The sequence below is a fragment of the Lottia gigantea genome (assembly GCF_000327385.1).
Source record: "Lottia gigantea unplaced genomic scaffold LOTGIsca_22, whole genome shotgun sequence".
Lineage (NCBI taxonomy): Eukaryota > Metazoa > Mollusca > Gastropoda > Lottiidae > Lottia > Lottia gigantea.
Window position 1 is genome coordinate 2,262,535 of NW_008708555.1, and position 26,707 is coordinate 2,289,241.

Genomic DNA, 26,707 nt, shown 5'->3' on the forward strand with positions numbered 1-26,707 from the left:
TTATTTAGGAAATTTATTTTAAAAGATGTAATTGAAATATTTATATGATAAATAATCCAATCCATTAGATCATGTATACTTTACTAAATAAGAAATTCAATGGTAGTAAAAACTTGTTAGAGCTCTTCAGCTTAGAAAAGTAGGAAATGTCTACCATAAATAACAAATGATTGAATGGGATATTTGCTGGTATTTCAATATTTATTCAGAGATGCAAACATAATATTGTTGTCATCATGAGGAGTATAGTATTATTTGCTAAGTTCTTACTGCTGCATTTATTAAATGCGAAAGAGACATACGTAAGTGGTTAGAATTATTGATTTTCTCAGCAAATTTGTTACAAGGGACGTAATTCATCGACTTCAGAACATAAATGATTGCAATATTTTTAACTCATGGCTCCTGTGATTTCTCTCTCTCACCCACCCTAACACAGCTTAAACTGGTCTACCATGTACGAAAGTAACCTCATTTAGGTTCCTAGTTGTCTTTTCAAATCCTGTCAATATTTTGACCGTGAGGTTTAGACCCAGTTTATGACATTGCTAAGCTAACTTTGGTTACTCTTGCACATAGCAAAGCATTAGTAGGCTTACACATATATTAGAGGTAGACCTACCAGCTTTTAGAGCTCACAATATATTGTCTTTTGGGACTGATACTGATTTTTTTTTCAACAATTAACAATTACTAAGTTGATGATATTCAAAGACACTGTTTTTCATTGTTTATTTCAGAAGTCTCCTAAACAGTTTTTAGAAAGTGAAGTTGAAAGATTAAATAAAGCAAACACAGAATGTTCTTTAAAAAAAATAACAAGACGCGCTATAGAAAAACAAAGATTGACATTTTTAAATGTAAGTTAACAGTTGGGAAAACTAAGGATATTGTTCATAATTTGCATTTCAAAAAGTACACTTTTTCTTTATATTTTTATACTCATTTCAGAGGAATAATTCTTTATTTTCAGAATGATGACTGCTGGTCGTAGCTTAATATTTGCTCAGACCTTCTTCATTTACTTCTACTGTTTTATTTCTTAAAATGCACTTTATTTTCAGCAAGATGTTGATCATCCAGAAGTTTGTTTTGTAAAATATCTTGTCACTGAATCTAAAGATAGTTTAATGTGGTCTGCACTAGGTACAATATATGATAAAAAAGGGAAAAAATTCACATCCCAGACTAACTTTTGCTTTAAACAGGCCTCAAAACTTGAAGGGAAGTTCTCTAAGTATATCAGTGAATGGAATTTTCTGGGTCCATTTCCAATCGGAAAAACAGAATTTGATGGAGATCCAATACAAGTTTATGGTGATATCAGGAATCTTTCATTGTCTCGATATTCCGGGAAAGAATATTATTCTGAATTGATGTCAGAAGCAAAAGTAAAATGGATGGAAATTAAACAGAGAAAACTAGAAAGTATTATACAAATCTCTCCTTCAATTCCATGGAATGATTTAGTTAGCTCCCTTGGTTCTCTGGGAATAACTGAGTGGCAAGGCTGGCTAGTTGGTGATATAGCTGTTAATGTGGACAGTACTCTATTATTTCAATGTATTGGTGTATCTACATTCTATGTGAATGATGTCCAATTAACTGGGGATGTCTATCATCGAGAACGATATTGGTTTTCTGTTCATCTTACTCGTGGTGTTCACACAGTTTATGTGCCAATTCGAACTAAAGTGGCTGCCAATATCAAATGTTCATTCAAAGCCATGAAGAAAACATTTGAAATTTTAGATCCTAAATTTTTACCCGATCTATACGATGGTTATATTTTTGGCCGATATTTTACTCTTCCTGTTTCAAACTATCATCCAACAAAATGGTTAAAAAATATCAAAATTACACGACATGGTGGTTTGAGTTCAATGATAAAGGTGAAGGCCATTGAATCTAGTGTTTCCATAGCACCTGGACAGACTCGGCCAATAATCATCAAGCTATCATCAGATTCCTTAGTAACATCAACATGTAAAGAAGGGGGAATTAATTTTGAAATTAAGATTTCTACATCAGAAGGTAGTGAAACTATGGGTATGAATCTAAGATGTCGAGGGATTGATCAGTCTGTGGTTTTCAGTTTCATGAATCATGATGGATCCATACAGCATGCTGCTACTATTAAACCTATAGGGGAAAGTAAGGGAATATCGTACCCTGTGATGTTAACATTACACGGTACCACAGTCCCACCACAGAACCAAGCTGATAGCTATAAATATATGGTCAATGATGAATTTATTTTTGGAGTTGATGGTATGTGGTTGTTAGCACCTACTAGGTAAACAATTTTTTCTCATGAAATGTTTTCCAAGTAGAAAATTTCAAAAATCAATCCTTTAAACTCAATAGGGTAAGCTGCAAGCCATAGCACTTCAATATGAACATTAACTCTGCAGTTTTTAATTTTATAAACTCTAACAAAAGGTTTAAAATGTTAAGGTAATAATTTTAGCCTATGATGTCTGTTGAAATTGTTGCAGAGATTTATATAATTACATGTATTCATATTTATTTATAGAAGTATATTTTTTACTTTGTTTTAGACATGGAGCTCACAACTGGGAAGGTCCTGGTTTATTAACAGCTTTAAGATCTATTGAAGCTCTGAAAGAGTTAGTCGAAGAAGCCTCATGGACGAAACCTAAAGTTGATACAGAACATTTAATTATAGCAGGTATATATGCTCACATTTCTAGTAAAACAGGTTATTGCCCTGGACATTTTGTCAGATCAATCTTGTAGAGGCTAAAGTTTATGTCTAATCAGGATTAACTTGATGTATGGTTTGAATTTGCAGGTCATTCTATGGGGGGACATGGAGCCTGGCATATAGCTACTCATTATCCAGATAGAGTTATGGCCCTTGTCAGTTTAGCGGGATGGATAAAGAAAGAAGAATATGGTGACAGCAATTTATTCTTTAAGTGAGTTTGTTTTACTTCCAGTGGCCAGGGGGACATTATAGAACGTTAGATATTTTTCCATTTTTGTCATGAATTCATATTGTTCATAAACATTGTTAGGACTTCGCTTGAGTCTATATATCTCAAATTTTCTCACAGGGAGCGAATGTTTCTCTTTCTTGAGCCTATGTTTTCAACACATCTCCATTTATTATCTTGACTGTCTCGCTGACTGTAAACCTGTTTTTTCAGACATGATGTATCTACAAGCCATACAGATCCAATAGTCAAATTAATCATGGAATCCTGTATTTCTGAAAATGATGCTGATAAACATGTTTCAAATTTAAAGGTAAATGAACCTCAGATCTTGAATTTTTTAACCTTGGATATATGAACCCAGTCATTATGTTTATTGGTGATGATGAAATTAACTGTAGGATCTCGAAATAAATAAAGATAACAGAAATTGAAACACATGTTAGACAAAATTCAAGTCTAGGTATTAATAAATACATATAGATTTGAATTGTATTAAGATTCAGTAACTAAACTAGTGTAATTAGAGTTTGGGGAACAAGCTATGACATATATAACACACTTCTGTATGATATGTTAAATAAATCATTTTACAGGGAATGCCAGTGTTTGTTAGAATAGGAGCTGCAGATAAAACAGTACACCCCTATTATAGCCGTAGAATGGTCAGACTGTTACATGAAGCTAGTGTCCAGGTTCAATATACAGAATTACCTGGTAAAGAACATTGGTGGTGGGATACCAGGTGGGATATGTTTACAGAAAACAACAACTCCATGGGTACCAATATTTAGTGGATCACTGTGTCAAGCATACATAATATAGATGCAATGAACAAGATCAATTGTTTAGAGTAGCCAAATTAATTGCCTAAGTATGAGAACTAAGCAGGCAATATTAATTAACATTTAATAAGCTCTTGTTTTTTATCGTTATCACTTTGCTTATATATAAAGGGATGTCAAGTTGGCAAATTCAATTTCAGGATGGCAATAGGTGTTTCAGATGGGTAAGAATGTGTGGCATTAAATCTTACTAACTACAAGATTAGGATACTGATACAGTGTATATGAAAAACTCATGTTGAATTGTTTTGAATGCCAATATGGCTTAATCAGAAATTTCTTTTCAGTAAGACCAATGATGGTGGTGCTGTCAATGATGAACCAATCAGAGACTTTGTTACTAAACACCTATTAACCAATCAGAAAGGATCTTGTTCAGTCGATGGTAATTGTGAAAATGAGGAAGGCTGGTCTAAATATCAGTCCAGTGATACAGAGTTTGTTTTATCTACTGTAAATCCAGCTTTAGGTTCTGGGTTAAAAGGTTTAAGAATCTTACAACAGATTATTCCTTACAGAACAAGTGATATAAAGGTAAGCATGGATTCTTCGCAACACGGTTTCTTCTCACTCATATCTGGCTGATCATCATACCAAAAGACCATCATTCTAAAATATGTACTTTTCAACATACGTTCTGGAATATTTTGTGGGCTGAATCCATGTTTAATATGCAGTGAAAATGAAATTTTTGCTCCGAGATTTTTAAATTATGTTTGTGAAATTTAATTCCTTCAACTTTTACACATTTTATACTTTTACAAAATTAGAACCCACGATTGATTGTATGACATTACATGTTGTCATTAACAATTTAAAAGATCCCAACTTAAAGATCCCAACTTGAAGATCCCAATTTAAAGATCCCAACGCTCTAATTGACTGTGCAAGCGCCATTCCCCATTGCAACTCATTTGTTTTCCTCTAGGTGAAAAAAGAAGGTGAGAAGATAACTCTGATTACTACCAATGTTAAAAGATTTGAACTACAAGATTCTAGTATACGTGGGATAGATTGGGAGAACTATGATATATACATTGATGATACACATTATCCACAGTCAGAGATCTCACAAATGTACCAACATCAGTTACATTATTTTAAATTGCGTGATGGTAAGACAACATATCAAAACAGTTATAAAATTGTTATTACCTATAGTTTAAATTCCCAAGCCTGGCAAGTCATATGGCTTCTGTATCGATTATTGCACAATGAATTGTCATTGACTTTTAGTTTATACCACTTTCAAACATGGATGATTTAATCTTTTATTTAGGTGACTGTAATAATTTTTTTACTGGTTTAGATCTTAACAATGGATTTTGGCAATTTATTTTATTTCCACTGATTACCCTTGTTTATATTTTCTTATTAAGGTAAATGGCTTATAACACATGAAGATATTTACAAGCTTGGTGAAAGAGGACCAGAAAATTTGGGTCCAGCCAGAAGAATAGCTGAAAAAGATTTTATACTAGTTGTTGGTAGGTTAGCAAACTCCATTTAATTCTTACTCATTTTAAGAAAGGTTTGTAACCCTTGTAATAATGATAGTTTTAGTATTGCTGTTAGAAGGACAATTAATATTGGTTGTATATTGTTGCTATTGGATGAATAATTTATAACATTCATTTGAATTGATGCAGCTGTATTTGGATAATTGGAAAATATTGGTTGTATTTTGTTGTATTATTTAAGGTTCTAGTGGTAATAATGAAGACATCAATAAATTATTATTAGAATCCAGTGTATATATAGCCAATTTATTTTTATTAACATCAGATACAATAGCTAATATAGTATTAGATATTGAGATAACAGCTAATCAATTAGGTAAAAAGTTTTCTTGCCTTTAGTTACATTTTAGAACCAACTATTTTTTCTAATCCACAGAACTTAATAACCTCTAAGTTCAATGTTATGCATCTGCAGAAGGTCTGACTCGGCTACAATCTTTACAAAGAAAATAATTACAACAAGAAACATCCTCGACAGCTGGCTTCTTGTGATGAAAATAGTTCTAAACCGATATGGCCTTCCAATCAGAAGTGACTGACATTTACAGTCAAATCAACAGCCCTGCTATCAAAAAGCACTATTGTATGAGGTTAATATGTAAGTCTCTGCTTGATTTTAGAAAATAAAAATATAATACTACTTGGTTCACCAGAAGAAAATAAATTTACTGGTGATTATTTATCAAAATTACCAGTCAGATTAAAAGGTAAATAGATGAGCAATTTCTTAAGTAACTTAAGCATTCTTTGTCTGACATCATATTGTTGGGCCAATATAAATATTATAGTGTTATAGGATTTTAGTGGTAGATTCAAACATGTCTTGTGCATGATATTCCACTTAGACTCAGCATTAAATGATATCACTATCCACAGGTCCATAGATTTTAGTAGTAGCTTTTCACAATGTGTCAAAAGATTTAACTTACGTGGAATTGCAAGATTGTGATTCATTTCATATCAGAGTAATATACTTGGGGCATATTTGGTTAAAATATTGTATGTTTTGTAGATAACAGTATAACTTTAGGAACTTGTAAATACACCAACCAAACCAATACAGGTTTATTCACCCTAGCTCCTCATGGCCAGAGAAATTTAGCTTTAATTCTATTTGGTAGTAATAAAGAAGGTCTAAAAGATGTGATATCATTAGCTAAACCTACCATTCCACCAATGACTAGATCACCTGTAAGTTTTTTTCTGATTCTTGGATTTTTATCTGAATTTTATTATAGAATGTTAAAACCGAATCTGAAACATGTTGTTGCTCAGAGTTTCATACTGAGTGTTCTCAGATCAAACTGAAAAACTCAGAGTAACATGTTTCTCTGTCTGTAGCAAAATTATTTTCAGAACTGTCACAGTAAAAGTTTTTCATTTCAGTTTTCTAACTTGTTACCAGACTATGTTATATCTGGATCTGAATCAAGATGGAAGGGTCCTGGTGGTTGGCAGTGTGCAGGCTTCTGGGACAATGAATGGAAATATCAACAATATCTCTCTTCATGTATTTGTTAGAGTCTCTTATATCTTATGGCATTTTAATAACAAGTCTAGCTGCTTTCATGTCTTCTAAAGTGAAGATAGTTCCATTTCACACAATTTTCTTTACTGTATGAGATTTATGATGTTATGCACAAATATCATTGTTTAACTGTACCCAGACCTCATTCTTGTTCTTGTTCTAAGACAATGATAGTTTTATTTTGTTATGATGGTGATTTATGCTTTGTTATTCCTTACTTGTTAATAAAATCAATTTTATATATTTTTCTTTATGATCTGTTATATTTTTGTCAATTCTTGACAAATATAGTACAAATTCAAAATTTGAATTAATCGATATTCTGACTTGGTTTTGTTACCAATTTGACTTTTTACGGAGCAATTATCGTGTCCAATTTGGTAAGGGGGGCAAGTTGACTTAACCCGCAATGCATTAGGCTACCCTGTGGCTCTGATTATAGATATGGACACTATGTTAGAGTCTTCTACTGGCCTCCATTTTCAAGTTAAACGCAATTACCGAAAATATATACGTAGTTTTTTATTGAAATGCTCAGCTTTGATCCGTTGTCAACCTGACATACCGGTTCATTTTACAATCAGCTGTTTTCTGTCACTAAAGTCACGTGATTGTGATCACATGACGATCCAAGATGGCGTTAACCTGTGTTCAAGTTTTGTTGATGATTGGAATGTTAGTGACTGGAAGTATTAATACAATCAGTAAAAAAGCTCAAAATGACTGCTCGTAAGTTATAGAATAGTGTTTTATATAACTACAAATTTTCAGTTAAATTTATTGACCGTGATTAGAGTTATAGCCATTTTTCAGTTCACACAATGAGAAAAACAAGATTCTACTTTCGATTTCCTGATTCGCTTTGCGCTACGGCAGTGATAGAATGACTCATTTTAAAGATTATTTCACTTTGAATATTTCCCACCTGCTGCCTGATGTATTTTTTATTACATGTATTTATTGTTGCACAGCCAAAGGGATTCAATATCTGAGCATACGAAGTTACCTGCCAGAAGTTTAATGTCATTTTGATCATTCTCATGTGATTTGGAATATCAGGTTCCATGATATTGTATTGTAAGAAAAAGTTTTTAAAGTAGGGTATGAGGTTGTTTGACATGTTATGCAAATATTATTTTATCTATTTTAAAATTACTGGCAGCCAGGTCATTTTTAAAAGGAAACGATTCCAAAAGTCATGTGAGTTACATTGTTTTGTTTTTTTCAGAGCCATTGGTTATCCAGATAAATCTAAAAATAACACAGCCACAGATCATGATTTTGATCATCCTTGGTTCCAAACATGGATTATGTTCATAGGTAACATTTCCATTAGCCTAATTTAGTAGTAGGCCTTTTTGATTTATTTTGAAATATTCACAAATTTCATCCCCTATGCTCATATAGTTACTATGTAATAGGTTAGGGAGATTCAAAGATAATAAGTACTATTCATATGGTGCATTTATATGATTCACATATCATTACATGTATTTTGTTTTATCAGAGCTTTTCTTATAAAGGGTGTCATAAAATTTACATTCAAATAAAAATAAAATGCACAAGAGATAATATTCCTCACATTACATGGGTACAGAGAGGAGAACAGATTATAAAGATAATGTTTCATAAATACCACACAATTTGGCTGATTTGTAAGAGTATATATATGATAAATCACTATATCTTTCTGTCTGTTACAGGGGAGATGGGATGTCTAATTGGTCTATTGATAGTTAGAAGAAGGGAACTAAACACCTATAGAAAACTGGTATTTTTATTATTTTAGACTATACTTTAATTGATATTTCATCTGTTTTTAAATAATTAAGATTGAATAAGAACTATTCCTTAACTAGATAATACAATAGTCATATTCCTATTGTAATTAGTTCAACTTGAATTTCATCCTTATTTTCTTGTCTTCTGGTAGTAAAATATGAACAAACTCTTACCAGACCTCTTACTCTTATCATCTTAGGAAAGGAGGTATATCTAGTAAACTAAGTCGATTCTTCTGTCTATATTGTAGAATGTTTGGGTTGAAAATACAGGAAATGCACCAATCAAACCTCCTGAACATAAAAGGTCAGCTTATAAACTACTCTTAAAAATACAGATGTGTCCTCACCCTTTGATCTCGGCGTACCATAATCCAATATAATGGTACTGGCAAAGGCCATGAGTCCAATATTGACATTAATATATTTGCCAAGTAAATGTGACCTTCGGTCCTCATCCTACGATCATTATTAGACTTATTGACAAGCTTTCGACCATTTAACCTATACATGTTAACAATACAAAAGTACTACCTCAAACATTTTTGTGTTTATTTTATTAAAAATCTTTTGTTTGTTGGAACCATAGTCTGATCAAGTTTTCAAAACAATAAATAAATGCTTCTCAATTAATGTTCCAATTATGCAGATCGTAATAAATGATCATGCAATGCTCATTTTTATTTTGTTGTTAAGTTTATTTGACTTGACCAAACAAATGCTGTTAAGATTCTTATTCTTAAAACTACTGTTCAACGTTGATTGCCATTTCGCTATTCATGGTTTTAAGATCGTCGTTATTAAAAAGTTGCAATATTTTACCATATAAGGACTGTTGGCAATGGTTAACATATATTCCTGATATATTTCAGAATATTCCAATGGGTATTTCTGATTCCCACTGTATGTGATTTAATTGGTACCTCACTAGCTGGTATTGGTCTACTGTATGTTGATGCCTCTGTCTGGCAGATGTTACGTGGTTCCATCATCATATTTGCAGGAATCTTATCAGTAAGTAGAATAGTTCCATCATTGTGCAACTCTGTATGAATTAATGTGAAACGACTGGAAGTTCCAGATAATGTTCCAGATAAAGCTGTCAGTAATTATCCAAATTATGGATATAAAATTAATAGAAAAGACTGTTAGTCATTGTGCTGAAAACTATATCCTTCATTTACATTAAATTTATATTTCGCATGGAAAAATGTCCTTGAAAAGTGATACAGATAGCTGATATGAAAACTTAAAGTCTTAAATACTATGATTAGTATAGTATAGTCATTATACTTGGTCATCTCTACACAGAATTACATTTGCAATTTCATAGAACTTCAATGAATCTGATTGATTGAGAACCATGTCCATCAAGAATTAGAATTAGTGATTGGAATATGCCCCTACAGTATCAATATTTAGATGATATATGAGCTGACTCAAATACTCTGACTTTCTCTGTGCTCATCTGACTTTTACCTTTCAGAAAATATTTTTAAAGCGTAAATTAGTATTAAAACATTGGTGTGGTATGATAACTGTAATGATAGGGTTAGTATTGGTAGGATGTTCTAGTGTGTTTAAATCTTCCAGTGGTAATAATGGTTCACAAGCCCTGTTAGGTAAGTTGACCTACACATTGTGTACAGCTATTTCTCAAAGAATGGCATTCACAATGAATATTTTATATACTTCTCACAATCACACTGAAATGTGAAATAGTGGAAATAAATATTCTTTTAACCAAATCAATTACAAGATATGTTATTTCAGAATTCATTTTTCATTTTAAATTTTATTATTCATGCATCACATCCGTATGGTAACAATGTGCTTTGGTTCCAATTATATTTAAGGAAGGTAATGTTATTGAACAATTGAAACTATATACTCAGTTTACAGTAGATATTTCTAATGTCTTATTAGGTATTGGACCTTTTACTCATAAAAACAGAAATTAGTGTGCCCTTAGGTCCTGTGCAAATTACATTGTGATCCACACATACACTTTCAAGAGACATCATATCATATGTTTTCAGGTATTGCATTGATTTTGGGCAGTCAGATAATCAGTGCCAGTCAAATGGTGATAGAAGAAACATTCCTAAAAAACAAGAGTTATCATCCTTTACAAGTAAGACTTTTAGATATTTGAAAATAATGGCTTTTAATGACATGCCATCAATAAAAGTTAATGATTTTACACACAAATTGTTTTTTCTTCTTATCAATTCTATAAAACTATATTTAATTACATGCTCAAAATAGAACATTTATGCAGACTGAAACATACTTATTGTTAAAAGCTATATATATTCAGAAATAAAAAGAGTTTTGCCTGTCAATTTCAGGTGGTTGGAATGGAGGGAACATTTGGTGTCTTATTAATGTCATTTGTAAGTGTCCATTCCTTTCATGATTGGTATCAAAGTTAGACAATTAAGCTTTACACTTGCAGTGGCTAGATAGATTTTGCCCAAACAATTATGCTTTTCTGACATAAAGCAAATACTCAGGATATTCACTGTCTTTGAAATGAAATATTTGTCAGAGAAAAATTGTTGAACATAGCCATAGGTGGGTGGAGCAAAGTTTTGGATTGTTTATGATTTTGGGAAAAAACTAGAGCAAAACAACAGCATTTATGAGACTTGTGAAGCAGCAGTAATTGTAGATTCCTCTATCTATATGACCAAATGAAAAATGTTGTATTTGATTTCTAATTGCAAACTCATTGTGTTGTCTGTTCTCAGTGGCCAATAAAGCTGTCATGTTAATTCTAATTTCAGGCAGTTTTACCAGCCATGTATTTCATCCCAGGAAAACAAGTCAATGATAGTTATGAGAACAGTTTAGATGCTATATATCAAATAGGAAACAGTTCCAAACTGTTAATATTATCATTACTCTACCTAGCCTCTATAGCATTCTATAATTATTTTGGTTTGGCAGTGACTAAATCATTAACAGGTATGTTCATGGACACATTTATTAAAATATATGAGTTTATATTCAATAATGCTCTACAATGGCATTTATCAGAGGTTTCTTAGGTTTACCTACTTTGCAATTGAATTGGATTTCAAAAAAATAGTTCAAAAAGTGCCCGACTGGAAAAAAATAAATGAACAGAAGGCAACAGGAATGCTAAAAGAATGGCATGTTCATGGTACTTCTATTTGCAATTATACATGTATATTAATTTCAGCGGTACATCGAACACTAATTGACGCCTGTCGTACTATAATGGTCTGGGTAGTAGATTTATTTATTTATTATGTTTTTGATAAGGTAAGCCATATTCTTTGTTCTTTTTGATTGCCAGAAAATAGATTAACGTTTACTCCATCATGTTATCATAGCATGTTCTTTGACATGAAAAACTTGAGAGGTGTAGAAAATGTCCTGTGTTATAAACCTATAGCAGCAAATTTCTTTCATATTGTTTGTGATTTAAAATCCAGTAATGGTCTCAGGCATATTACAGCAAAACTTAAATTACAATTCAAGCCTGATGCCATGTGACACTCTTCAAATAATACGAATGACAAAGATAGTTTTCCTCTCAAAGTCTTCTAAAAGCCCTTTTTATTAACTTTTGTTGTTGTTTTTGCATCTTATGAAATAGTATTGATTTTATTTTTGTCCACAGAATTTTGGTGAACCGTTTGATAAGCAGTATGGTTTACTACAAGGTGAGCACTTATTTTTGAAAGCATTAATATTAACTTATCATTATATAGTTTCCATTTTTAATTGTTTGTTATTTTACATGGGTCAGAATTATGTCCAATAGGCCGCACAAGGACATGGTCCTGTCTAACATTCAGCCCATTGTTTTGATATCTTTTAGGGTGGGGTTCATCTTAACTGGCCTACATTGATATAGGTTTTACTGATTAACATTTTTGGTCATATGATTTCAAACAGTTCAACTATAACTATAATAATAATATTGATGATCTATATTTCAGTTGATGGGTTTATATTTTTAATGATTGGTACAGCATTATATAATAATCTTATAGACTTATCATTTCTACCTTGTTGTAAGGCTTCAGAGCAAGAACTTCAAAATATTCAACAGAAAAATAATATTCAGGAAGACTCAGTAAGCTCAGAAGAAGATCCGTTGATGGAGAGTCAAGAGGGGCCAAGATATACCTAAACACTATACCTATAAATAGAAACAATACTCATTCATTCACAACACCTGATGCCACTCTCCACTCTAATTTCAATGTTGACTCGGCCTCATCTAAGGATTGTAACAATGTTGTTTTTGTGTATTTCTTTAACTTATGCTGTATTTATTACCTCTGAAGTAGTGCCATATTTGCCATATAAGGTAATTGCACAACAAAGCTCATGATGTTTGACTTTATACCAATTAAATTGGAACATACTCCAACTTCCAACGATTATAATGTGATTAACATGACAGATTCTTATCTCCAAAATGCCAAATAAACCTAAGAAAATTGGAAATATTAAAAAAAAAAGACACCTGTGGTTTGTCAAATTGATATTTGCCTTGATATTAATCAATCATAGTTTCTGAAATTATTGATTAGAGTCATAATAAATATGCATTAACTATTTTGCTCACTCTTGCATTCCATTATTTCTATATTTTTATAAATCAAAGATATGATGTACGTATGATTTGACTAGATATTTCATTTTCTAAATTATCTGTAGGTATTTTATTATAGAACGATCTGAAGACAGTTAAAGGAATGTTTATAAATCAGTGAATCAAATTGTCAATAGTAAGAAAATTTTGATATATTTGTTATTGAGCATTGACTTGAATCTGGTACAAGTAAAATGCAAAATGAATATTGCCAGGTTATAGATGGATGGTATGCCTGCAGTAGCTACAGAATATAGAAGAGACATTATATCTAAAAGTGCATTTGAATCAGATGAAATTATGTATTTATAATGTGTTCATAATTCTGTTACATTTATTACTTTTACTGTTGTTTTTTCACTAACAATGAATTTATTTACTGTAATATATATATATATATATATTGTATAGCATTAACAAATAGTCTTGAGCATAATATTACCAGTATATTTATATTGTTACAATATTTGTCATAGTACTTGTCTCAAATTGAGTGTGTTGTGTTACATTCTAACGAATGGGTTCGTCTTCAGCCTGATTTAGACGTTGGTGTATAAAAATGTAAATATCAAACTAGAACCTGAATTCGAATCATCAACTTCAGTTTCGGTTGCCATATGTGTTTATAGATTTCTGTACTATTGTCATATATATGATTATTGAAAACTGCATATTATTGTAAAAATTAAAACATATTTTTGGTCAATCCTGTTTTTAGTATGTGTACATCAGTGATTACAGTCTTGTACATATTATTATTAGTTTGAAATTCAGGATATAGTTGATGTCTACTAATACATCTAAAAAAATATAATTGTCTCATCATGCTGATTGACTCTTCAGAAAACTGAAACTTTAAGCAATGTTCTCATGGGTATTATAAAGATTTTTTAATCATCTGATGTACAGGAAAACTTTTATCTTCTCTTTATACCATTCCAATTAACAATAAAGTAATACCTAGAAACACTCCCTTAGATCTGCAGAACAAATATTGGACATTGGAGCGAAAAAATCAAATATATTTGAGATATTTAATTTATCTATCATGTACACAATGCAAAATTATAAGACTGTCTAATTCTCCTCCAGATTATAAACTAATCCCTCCGTAACATTTTGCACCTTCTGGAGATGGTATTTTTGAAACATCAGGTGCTGTTGGTAAGGGCTCTGGATAGGGTAATTCTAATGGCTTCAATTGAGGCTTGGGTCTAGATGTTTCATGTTCTCTTAATCTAGTAAAATAACCTAATGGTGGTCGTTCAACTCCTATCTTCTCTTTCACACAATTATCAAATGGAGCCTGCATTCTACGACATCTAAAATGAAGTTAAGAAAAAGTTGAAACATTATTACATGTATAGGTAAATAACTGTTTTAATTTTTTTTTTAGCATTTTACTGATCATTATTTCATTTCACAAAAAAGGAAAAAGTCTATGCAACAATATACAAATCATGTACATCTCAGGTGGGGGGGAAAGTACCACGCTTTGTTGCATATATTCTGTGTAATAAAAAGGGGTGGTTCCTTAATAACAGGATTACCCATCATATAGCCCACTTTGTTCACTGAGTCAAGCAGGGCATAATCACTCATTGCTGGTGTTTATCAGCATGACATCTCTTTAGGAGAGTTCACAAGGAAATATGCATTACTGGTTCTACAATACTTTCATTGTACTTCAAACTAAAAAATTTTGCTTTCTATTTCCATCTTCACTGTTTTCCACCTGAGCGAATAATGCACATTGTTGATCTATAGGCTAATGAGGCAGAATACAGTGTGTATGCTCAATGGAATGGATGCAACACTTGTATATGATGTACTTACTTTGAAAAGTCCATTTTACTACTGCCACAGTTATCAATGCATTTCCAATAACTAGTAAATTCTTCATGACAGTTCTTTTTGACTTTACCATAAAACTCAAATGCACAATTTGTAACTTGTTTGCCTTCACTGACACATTTTCTTGGATCAGATTCTTCTTGGAAACATAGCATGAATTCCTATTAAAATAAAATGTATTCACTGTGCAGAAATTTACCTTATTTCATATTTGAATAAATTTAGGGGATTTCTAGGCCATACAACAAGAGTGACAAAAGTTTGAAGGTGAGGCAGTAGGCAATTAAGTAAAATAAAAAAAGAAGACAGCAAGAGCCTTCCAGTACAGTGGATAAACTTGTACCGGTACTTATTTATAGTCAAATCATCGTAGACGAAAGCTGCTATGCTAACCATTGCTGTATACAGGGTCTATTTGTTAGATTAATAAACTTAATGCAAAATAAATCAACATTCAATAGAATTCAGAAAATTCAAGTCAATTCTCTCCTCGTTCTTTGACACCATCAGATGTAAAAGGGGTGGTTTGGAAAACTTAGACACCATTATTAAAACAAGTTTTACTTACCTTGTTTATATTGTCACAATATTTGCCATACAAGTGAGCACCTGAGACCAAAACCGACGAAGTTAGATGAATCTCTGGAACAGTTAATTCCTCAAAGGTAGGCAAATAATCATCGTTTGTGAATGCCATTCTTCCAAGTCAACAAGCAGTCGACCTTCAGAGAAAAATGGCTACTTCAAAAACAAACTCAGAGTTGTTCCCCTTAGAGCACTTAGTAGATGGCATCAGACTACAATTAATACTTCGTAGTTGAGCAGACGATTTGTTAGTAAACTGAAGTGAATTGAGTAATAAAATGAATAATTGGCCAGTGATTTTACACCATAAATTTGACAGAACTGATTTAGTCGGCATTTTAAGAAATAAGAATATAAAACTTAGAGGTAGGCTAAGGCAATGACATAGAGTCTATATAAATTGTGATTGATTCAAGAAATATTTTGTTCATCTTAGTCTGAAACATCGCCTCTATTTGTTGCTCCTGATAACTATTTTGCCAGAATTGTCAACTGGAGTAGGCTGGCTAACAGAGGCTAAAATATAGGCAGATCTTTCGTTTTATATTAGGTTTGATTTATATTAGCAAGAATAAATTTTAGTTCATGTTTCCTAACTTTCAGCTGGACACATTGGAATTAGTAGGTAGCCTACACTACACTATATTATAGTTTCAGACTCGATCCTGCCGGACACAGTTATATTCCCACTATCTTGTGTAGCTTTTATGCTGCTATCAACTACAGATAAGCTCATAGTCGATCATCATGGGGTAGTCCTACTCCATTCTTCATGTGTAGAAAGGTAGGCTAAGACCCAATAAGTATATAGGCCTATTGTTCCGTTGTTCGTCTATAATTAGCCTAATTACCAACACATCGACAGATTCTAATCTGTATTAGTAATACAGTATATCGATAAATTAGACTAACGTCACTTAAAAATTAATTATACATACGCAATGATAGGCAAGCCAGATGTACGATTTTATGAAATCTAGCCTATACGGTTCGAATGAAGCTCGTATGTTAGTTGTTACATCATGCAGTTGTGAGACAATGATACTCCATAAGGATTTCCAAGCAACCAGTACCGGGCTTTAACCAACGCCGAAGTCTATGGGCACTGAAGTTGTAACGGACCAATATTCTTCATCTTTATCATGCATTTTGCTTTAGATCTACACCCCTTTCATCCTTGTAATGGAATTTCCATGTAATTTTAGGATCAACAAATTTATTCAAGTTCATAGAATTGGTTATATATTACTGAGGGCCTCTCTCCACGGTGAAACTGAACATTCTATTATGAACCAGATACAGAGAAGGTAGGGCTATCTTCCTAGCTGTTAACCCTTAAAGCTAAATATAGTTTGGTACTAGAATGCCTCACAGCTCTATAAACCCCATTAATTTGATAAGAACTTACGATCTTCCGACAAGATACTATTGATCAAAACGTCCAGTCTCATACTCTCATATTCTGCTAACCACTGTCTTCCGCAGCATTTTTGTGACTAAAAAATTATATATAAGTGAAGATGTTTAGAGTCTTATCTGTTTTATTAACCAGCTTTTTAAACCTTACCCGTGTTAAGTTTAGAATGAAAATCTCACTTCAGGTTCGCATACAATGAAATTAACAAGTTATTATTAAATAGATGATCTATATATTATAAGCCCAATACATGTATTACAATATCTATATGAGAGAATTAACGATAAGAAAACGTCGAGAGTGCTAGATCCCTTTTGGGATACCCGGAAGTTTCTTGGACATACTTTCAACTTTATATTGTATATATGTGTCTGTTAGATAAGATGGTTCTTATCGTACGTTCCAGCTTGACACTGCCGAGAGCCGCCGAATGGCTTTGAATCGCCAGTCGACTTTAGATAACGTCTTTACTCTTCCACCTTTGTTGACTGTTTCAGACTTTCCGTCTGTGTTAACCGTATTTCACAACAACCTTGTTATTCATCATATACATTCGAGCCAAAGGGTGGAACTACTGATTAATAATAAATTTCCTTTCATGCTTAAATTATCTTGAAATTGATATCTTGTTTATTTCGAACGTGACCCCTGTTACATTCAGTTCATACGTAGGATCTTGTTTCTGTTAATGACCATATTTATGTATATATTTTTATGTAATTTGTTTTTTAGGTATTACGGACTACCGATTGGATCATAGTATTGTAGGTTATCATACTACAGTCGTATTCTTAAGCAAATATTTTTTATTCGGGGGACAAAAAAATGATGCATTTGTAATCCAAATTCCAAGCGTAATATTATATTCTTCTACATCTTACTCGTTTCAAATTTCAAATTGTCAACGTAATTTTCATTCAGCTCGCAGGAAATTAAACCTCTGTCATTACTTCGGGAATTGAAGATCATTCAACAATGTATGGTTTGAAATTTTAAAGCAGAAAGTCTTTTATCTACGTAATTATTAGGCTTATGAAAATTGCTCATCTTCTATGAAACTTTCAAACTGAAAGTGATTGTATTAAGTATTAAAATCTAGGAACCAAAAGACTAAGGCGAAAAATCGACAGATGTTCTCTGTTTCTTTGAAAATATTTCGAAGACAGCGGCGTAGTAGGCTACGCTTCTATTATTTCCAACCGACCGAGTCCCTTAAAATAGTGTTTATACGTGTATTTTATGTTCTCAATTTTCTGATTGTTTATATATAGGTTTTTAGCATCCAGTTTACAGATACTACCAGTACACAATACATCAGATGTTGTTCAAGCTATGATCACTATAGCCAAGGTTTGTCATTATAATCCTCTCAGGTTGTTATCTGTGTTTTATTTGATGGTATATATTCCCATAAAAGGTCTGATGGCGACCCTGTATAGTATATGTATACCACAGTACTTGAATGCACTATGGATTATAGATTCATAGCTCCTAGTTGAAGCACAAGTAACCTACCATATGTTTTTATTGGTATTTAAAAACTAACTGAATCCTTACCACATCCTAGGTTCCATGACTGTAAAAACCGGAAGTATGATAATATATTAATATTGTAAATAGTATAGAATCTTTTGTCAAAAAATGGATCGAACAAACGGAATTTAATTTTCTGAACCTTCCAGACACATTATCAATGTATAGAGTTTATCTGAAGAAGCTGCAATGCCTGTCATTACTTTGCTCTTAGCCTTTTTTCATTGCTGTGCTCTTATCCTTTTGCGTAATTTTCTCTTGCCTTGCTTGTTCTTACCCTTTTTTCATTGCTGTGCTCTTATCCTTTTGCGTAATTTCTTTTGCCTTGCTTGTTCTTAGCCTTTTTTCATTGCTGTGCTCTTAGTCTTGTTAATTTTTTCTTGCCTTGCTTGTTCTTAGCCTTTTGTCTTGCTGTTCTCTTAGCCTTTTTTCATTGCTATGTTCTAAACCCTTTGCCTTGTGTTTCTCTGGGCGTTCTGCGTTGCTTTTCTCTTGACATTATTATTTTCCCTGCTTTTCTTTTGTTCACTAATACTTATTCATTTCATTTCTGTTTGCAGTTATTATGTAAACCAGCATGTGATGTAATGAGATCCCGGTTTACCAGTCTTTTATCTGATGAAGTTGTACTAGACAGTGTTGATGATTTACTCATGCAGCTAGACCTCAATACGCATCATATCCTTTCACGAACAGATAAATAGCTTTGTTTATATTTGTGCCTGTCGTGCCATTGGATGTCTTCTCTTTATTTTTATATACGTTGACACTTTCTCCACGTTGCCCATATTTTATTAACATTGACAGAATTTCAAGGGCCTGTGTATACACCAACTCAGGGACATTAGCTAAGAAACCTTAAATATACACATGGATACCTAATTGCATCAAAATCGGATAAAAACTGCAGTCTCTATCATTTCTATAAGAAAATCGAAGTGAAGAATGGACACGGTCGACGGCAATATACGTTACCTTGTACATGTGGGTGTACAAACGTATAAAATGCATTTCTGTACAAGTTTAATTTCCGATTTTTCCCACTGAAAATTTATTTCATGTGGCCTTAACTTATTCTAATATGATAAACGATTTAATCTAACAGGCAAATCAATCTAAGACACAAAGTGTTAAAAGCTCTTCAATAAAACACCAGAAATGTCAAATTGAATTCTGATAAATTATTGTATGATGAGAGGAAATCTGATTTATTAGCCTGCTCTTTTTGCAATTGGTGAGATTTATGCGTTAGGTTTGTAGGTCATTAAGACAAAACGAGGAGGAAGCTCATTTCGTTACTCTTGAAACGGCCATTTGGTTAGTTCCCTTTTAAATGTGACAATTTTATAATTCTGATGCAAAGTACGTTTGATGTTTCTTGATCCTTTAATATGTACAGTACACGTATTGCTTTCTCTGATGTTTTTGTTCGAAGGAATTGATATCATCGTTACTACAAAAAGATTACAATCCTTGAACCAAATACAGGAAAGGTAAAGCTGTATCTATTTAAAAACACATAGAACTTGTCGCCAACCTAAAGCCTACTCCCACTCCTGCAGTCTGTAAAATTTGTACAAGAACTACAAACGGACTTAGACAAAGGCAATATACGCTACACTTTAAACATGAGCGTACGAACGTATAGCATTTACCATGCATTTCAGTTATCTCTACAGGTTAAGCATCCCCCCAATCCCCACCAATGAAAATTAATTGGCCTCATCTTATTGAACCGTTAATGATGATAAATGGTAATTTCTTTTTTTTTTTAACGTGACATATTTTTTTTTATTCTTATGCAAAGGTTTTTGTAATGTTTCCATATCCTTTAATATGTACATGTATAGCTTTCTCCGATGTTTTTGTTCAAAGGAATTGATATCATACATGAAAATCATGACAATTTGGTTCACCAATTATAGCTAGATAGAAATCCTTTATATTTGATGTGAAAGAAGGGTTTAAATCACTGAACAGCACAGTGATATATCATCATCTGCGATGGACAATAATTGGCCTATTTTATTAGTTTGGACGTTAGAGGTGCAATTGTCCAAAGATCGTTACTTTTATCTGAAAAGTTTTTAAAACATACGAATATATTGATCACAGCCTTTTCAGTTTTTGAGAACCAACCATACTGAACCTCACCTACATGATTTTACTTTAGAGGGATAATCTGTAGCGCCATTGCCTTCATAAAGCAGAAAAACAGTCAGTGGCGGCGCCAATTTTTCAGATGCTCTATGGGAGGGTTGCGCCTTGTTGTCGCATTTTGAATTCTACCTGGACAAACGTATGGAAAATAAGTACTTTATCATGATTAAATACCTTGTCACAATGTTGCTTTTCCTGAACTCTAGCTACAGATACAGGTGATGAAAGATCGACTGGGGTCGTTAGCTAAAATAGCTACTGCTTCTCATGGAGAGTTACTCGATTGTAGTCTCGACTCTCAAACAGTCCACAGAATAGTTTCATATTTCAATAAATCTTAAATCTTAAAGGTGTTCGAGTTGTTTTCCTTTTCTCTCTATTAGCTTTAAGATCAATTCAGTTTCATGAATTCAAGTTTCACGACAATCATAACCATAGCGGGTATGGGATATGGCATTTACTTTTTTGTCACTTGTTGGTCAATTCGACAATTCCATCTTTGAGAGTCTACAGAATGTACTCGTACCTAATGAAAGCATTACCGTGTGCTTTGTGCTGACTTTTTGGTGGTTGGAGGGTGTAATCTTATAACTGCATGATTCTTACTTAGTTGCTTGGTATTTAATTAGGCTCAACCTTGTGCCCAACTTTAGCAACAGCACCAGTAGATTAGATTTCAATTTTTGTTTTCTGATATTTTAGTCTTAATTGTACAATGTAAATTGTATGTGACCACACCAAGGAGAATCTGACCAACCAACTTGTCTGTATTGACCTAGCGCCCAGAAATTCATGTACACATGGTTTTGAAGACTGACATTTCGACGTGTGCGCTGTGATCACTATTACTAATTAGCTTAGCTAAAAAGAATTGGTCAAACGGCTGGCGAATCTGTCCCTTTAAATGTTTATCGTGTTTTTTTTTTATTAATGGCGATTCAAAGTTACCACGTTAATATATTATTAGAAAACTACAGTAATGTGAAAAGAACTCTCGTGTTTTTGATGTTTGATTGGTCGTAAAGACTAATAACATCATCTGATGATAAACGGCAGTATGATGTCCCATTCCAAATATTACAGGTTTCCCTACTGTGACATCAATCTTTGTATGACAGATTTTTAATAGAGTTTAACACACTATATTAATAACTGTATTAGACTGCTCAGACCCCCGACTATCTACTAGAAACAGTTAATGGTAGTTTAAATTTTAAACTTGTCTTTCACTAAGAATTGATTCACCCCACGATACTACTTTCAGATCATTTCCAATTATAGTATGTTTGAACAAATCTCTCAAATGTGTGCTTGTTTTCAAAGAGATATGGTTCTCTAATTATAAGCTTAACATTTTAGATTTCAATGAGAGATTACTATCTTTACATTCTTTAGAAAATAAAAAAAAAAATAACTTCGTTTGCAATAAAAAAAACTGATGTAGTCCTGTTATGAAGAGAATTAGAACGTTTACTTAAAGTTAGAAAAGAGTGGACCTGTTCGAAATATCAAGGGATTCCTCTTGGCTATCACTTCTATAAAGGTGAACAAGGGGTGGAATATTACCTTTAGGATTTCGTTTCTTTTTCACATATAAATTAATAAGATTCCACCAATTTTTCTCTCAAATTTGTCGTTATTGTTGATTTTTTTGTTCATGTTTTTGTAGTATTCTCTTTTGCCTTTTCGAATGATGCAGAAATAATCGTTTCTAATTTTTCTGAAATTCTGCCAATCTTTATCAGATTTTGCTAATGCCGTCACTCACCCATAGTTTATTTCTGGGTCTTATTGTTACAGTCTTGTTAGGTATGTTATTTTTTGCCTGTTCTTATTAATTGAGATGTGAAGAAGCTGTTGAGTGTTCAATATCACTAATGTCAACAATTGAATCCCAGTTTTTACTTTAATGCCCAGTCAGGGTTTGTTTATAATCCCAGATATAACGTTTGAAAGATGATAATACACGACAATACACAGAGCAATGATCGCTAATAATATTTGGTAGATAGATTAAATTCAACACAACTAACACCAGCTACTCGTGTCCACTATAAAATATATTATAATAACAAAGAGTCAACTGATGTTTTTATAGTTTTTTTTAAATAGTATAGATAATTGAAGAAAATTTAGCAACATGAATTTACAGTTAATGTTGTTTTTTTTAGATTGCGAAACTCACCCTTTGTAATCGTTTGAATCGATTCTTTTGATAATAAGCCAATAAATCTGTTATAATAATTTAAATGTCATCACGTAAGTACTTTACATGTATTTTCAAAACGCCATCTTACCATCTTCAGGTTGGTCGAGGATCGTTTACCTTTCTGATGTCTGTAATGATTTCTTTCATCATATTTTAGTTAATTAATCATTTAATATTTCTACGTTTGTCTCGGTAATTAGACACTGTTTAATTTTTTTCCTTTTCATTCGGTTCAAATCTGTGTATTAAAGTGCCATTCACACCAACACATTTACCAAATCTTGATACCTTGTCATCGTGCCTAAACCATTCATCATATTTCCACTTCCTTGAGATTTACTAAACTCCCATATATGGGATACGAAGACGTAACCAGATGCTCTGTTTATTAAACAGGATTAAACCTGGGACACAGATCATCAGATTCACAAGTGACAATTGACAATTCTGTTGCCATAAGCACCCCCCCCCCCCCCCCTCCTATCTCCAAACCCTGGTCGTATCTATTCATTTCATAAACTTCACAGAAACTGTATATTCTAAACTGTGAAACCAACAGTGCAGGACCATCCCATTGAACCAGTCCAACTACTAACTACTATGAAAATCAACATCTAACTTCCAAGTCAGCATCTAATGGACGTTAACTTGTCGTCTACCATCCACCCAACCTGCACTCCAGTCTATGTGAACGTAGTTTATCTTCAAATCAACACTCTGAACTACACATAATTATCTACACCTTAATGTTGATCGTCACAGTAAAAGATATAAAAAATTCATAACGAAAAATACATTAGTACATAACATCCAATTCTGATATAAAAGTGCTTCCATGTGTAACGCTTGTATCAGTCATTCTACATTTAAGTTTTTGGAAATCAATTTCTGTAGGTTGCATTTTTTAGTTTTTGAACATTTTTATTTCACTCTCGTTGTGTGATTTTTATAATAAGCTAGGATTATTTTCGTCGAAATGCTAAACCAGTTTATGTAATATACCAGCATCAACAAAATGAAGCAACAATTATATATCATATACCTACTGTGTTTATCGTTTGAGGTATTCAGTGAAAGAACCATTTTGTTCTCCATATATTCGAGAGATAAGCTGTATAACGACTATTTTATGGTTTATATGAATATGACAGATTTGTACAATGAAATGTATCGAAGACGTGGAAACACCTTGCCTATCTTTTGCCTACAACGTACAGGATCAAAAATGTTATCTGTATAGCCGTGTACTACTAGAAAACGACTATGTGATATCAAGTGGAATTGTGACATATGTTCCAGTATTTGGTAAGAATTTTTATAACTCATATTAATGATAATGTTTTATCTTTTAAGTCCCAGTATGAATATTTGTAATAATATATATTATCTTCATAAAACAAAGCTCGTAATACCTTGACCATAGTGAAGATGAATATTAGATTAAATTAAAAACAACTTTTAATTGATCTTAAAGCAATCGTGTGACATATATTTCAGGATGTCAACTAGATTTTGTATAATACGCTAAATCCATAAATCTAAATAATTATTAAAAAAGGAGGTAGTAAAGTTAATGTATTGCTGTACTGTAAATGAGTCATAATTGCTGATTTGGTACAAAACATAGGACACAAGCATTCTTTTTATGTGTGATTATGATTTTTGCTACAATATTTGTCATAGTAATATCATCTAAAAAATAACTTGACTAAGAAAACGCCATTTTTTTTTTTTAATGTATCAGATAATATCGAGAAAGACAAACCAACAGCCCAGAGTGACACTTATCAACAAAATGACGAGAAATATGGTTCACATAGAGCTATAGATGGAGACCCCAACACCTATATGTGGACATATCGAGAGCATCCTATATGGTGGTGCGTGGACTTAGTCAAGATACATTCCATGCGCTTGATTCAAATTATCAATAGGAAAAGTAAGCATAGATTAATATTTCCCCTGTTGCATTTAATAAATAGAAATAATCTTCAGAAATATTAGAACTGCATGAAAATCGCTCGTTGATGATTTCCTCCAACCCACGAACGACAACTCTTTGTTGTTTTATTGATTCTTGAGCCAATATAATATTTAAAAAAAACAACGAAAAAAAAATAATCGAAAAACCATTTATTAAGTCGAAAATACGAATAAATACTGCAGACATTATATTCTACTTGACAACTCGACATTCGTATTTCTGCAGTATTTTGAGTTACTATAAGTTTTTCCAGTTTGTTTGGTTTTTGGGGATTTTTTTTCGTTTTTTTTTTAAATATTAAATAAACGGTTATACTATTATTCTTCTTTTGTAGGTCATTCTGATCGGATGGAAGGGTTTCGTTTGAGTTTTGGGATGACTGGAAACTGTGATGAAGCTGGTCTCGATGATTCTATTGAGTGTTATCGTGATATTGGTACAGATCAGCCACATTACGATATAACAAAATGTACATCAGGTACAACCCCGGCTGAGATGAGAGCTCGGTTTATTTTCATTAGTCAACAGAATGTTCAATTTTTAAATTTCGCAGAGCTCAACATTCTTCTCGATTATTTCGACAGTTCAAACTGTAGCTCTGCTGTCTAAAAATCCTGAGTTAATATTCTCATTTCTATCTACATTTTCACACGCATAGAATTTGCACTTTTTAGGATCGCTTTCTACGATAGGACATGTGTCGGGCGTCTCAGTTATTACTATCTATATTGAAATCATCGGAAATTAATATAAATGTTTTTACACCTGAAGAAATGTTTTTGTCAAGCCAAGTTTCGGTTAAAAGAATAAAATCAAAGTTCTCCGAGTATTCAGCTTTGATAATATCGAGAGCTATTGGGTCTGTGGTAATTCGTTTGCGTAGACTTCTTACATTTAGAATGGGAGACGGTTTTGAGGGTCTTGGAATTTGTTCTATGTCTCTCGACAGAAGTAAGAATATTCTAATATACTTCTAGTATAATGTATAGATGTGTTTTAAGGTGTTTAAAGGTTCTGTATTGAATTTGATAATGATAAACGTATATTGACTATATGAACAATATTTACAGTTTATAAGGCTATATACAACGCTGTGATACTGAGTCATAAATGTACTTTCTAATTGGTCTATAGACCACATGTGACCAGTAAATGATGATGTCATATTGTAAACACTTGTTTTAGCTTGCATAAACCCCAAAAGGGAAGGAGAAAGAGGATTTCTAAAAATAGCACGGACTGCATATTATATTTATTCTAACCGGTTACAAGGAGTGGTGTTTTTACGGGAGGAGGTATGCCTCCCACTTCCTCCACCAGCCCCCTCCCCAAAATCACATCAGAATTTTATTTTCAAAAGCCATCTTATGACTTTTCGGGCTGGTCGAGAACCGTTCACCTTTCTGATGTCTGTAATGATTTCTTTCATCATATTTTAGTTAATTAATTATTTAATATTTCTACGTTTGTCACGGTAATTAGACACTGTTTAATTTTTTTTTTCTCTCATTTGACAAAGGGACATTGGGTTCAAATCTTTGTATTCAAGCACCATTCACACCAACACATCTTGATACCTTACCATCGTGGCCAAACCACGCCCCCATTCGTCATACTGCTTTCAGATTACTAAGACTTTGTACAACCCGTATATGGGATACGAAGACGTAACCAGATGCTCTGTTTATTAAACAG

General features: G+C 32.6%; 5 protein-coding genes across 5 annotated transcripts in view; 4 read left to right on the plus strand and 1 right to left on the minus strand.

Moving 5' to 3' along the window:
• Positions 1 to 236: 236 nt before the first annotated feature.
• LOTGIDRAFT_159918 (hypothetical protein) lies at positions 237 to 6,846 on the plus strand (the record flags this gene model as incomplete). Its single annotated transcript, XM_009054607.1, has 14 exons — positions 237 to 302; positions 741 to 860; positions 1,065 to 2,296; positions 2,562 to 2,692; positions 2,816 to 2,942; positions 3,174 to 3,273; positions 3,557 to 3,705; positions 4,093 to 4,339; positions 4,734 to 4,920; positions 5,185 to 5,292; positions 5,507 to 5,641; positions 5,946 to 6,032; positions 6,338 to 6,516; positions 6,712 to 6,846. 14 exons carry the CDS (start codon positions 237 to 239, stop codon positions 6,844 to 6,846), a joined length of 3,003 nt encoding a protein of 1,000 aa, XP_009052855.1.
• A 641-nt stretch (positions 6,847 to 7,487) lies between these two features.
• Positions 7,488 to 12,329, plus strand: LOTGIDRAFT_159919 (hypothetical protein; the record flags this gene model as incomplete). Its single annotated transcript, XM_009054608.1, has 11 exons — positions 7,488 to 7,582; positions 8,082 to 8,173; positions 8,557 to 8,624; positions 8,886 to 8,941; positions 9,507 to 9,648; positions 10,121 to 10,256; positions 10,674 to 10,768; positions 10,986 to 11,030; positions 11,424 to 11,604; positions 11,843 to 11,925; positions 12,287 to 12,329. Coding segments are annotated over 11 exons (1,036 nt in total), but the record flags the coding sequence as incomplete, so codon positions are not given.
• Positions 12,330 to 14,363: 2,034 nt separating this feature from the next.
• On the minus strand, positions 14,364 to 15,821 carry LOTGIDRAFT_115810 (hypothetical protein; the record flags this gene model as incomplete). The annotated part of the gene is made up of 3 exons (XM_009054609.1): positions 14,364 to 14,592; positions 15,107 to 15,285; positions 15,693 to 15,821. 3 exons carry the CDS (start codon positions 15,819 to 15,821, stop codon positions 14,364 to 14,366), a joined length of 537 nt encoding a protein of 178 aa, XP_009052857.1.
• A 526-nt stretch (positions 15,822 to 16,347) lies between these two features.
• On the plus strand, positions 16,348 to 18,476 carry LOTGIDRAFT_67997 (hypothetical protein; the record flags this gene model as incomplete). The annotated part of the gene is made up of 3 exons (XM_009054496.1): positions 16,348 to 16,446; positions 16,868 to 17,016; positions 18,398 to 18,476. Coding segments are annotated over 3 exons (327 nt in total), but the record flags the coding sequence as incomplete, so codon positions are not given.
• Positions 18,477 to 24,188: 5,712 nt separating this feature from the next.
• The window catches only part of LOTGIDRAFT_159922 (hypothetical protein), a gene marked incomplete at both ends in the record, with an annotated part of 14,467 nt that continues 11,948 nt past the window's right edge, over positions 24,189 to 26,707 (plus strand). Inside the window, 4 exons of the mRNA XM_009054610.1 lie at positions 24,189 to 24,333; positions 24,773 to 24,967; positions 25,347 to 25,490; positions 26,198 to 26,307. Coding sequence (XP_009052858.1) covers positions 24,189 to 24,333; positions 24,773 to 24,967; positions 25,347 to 25,490; positions 26,198 to 26,307 — 594 coding nt within the window. The remainder of the gene's footprint in view (positions 24,334 to 24,772; positions 24,968 to 25,346; positions 25,491 to 26,197; positions 26,308 to 26,707) is intronic.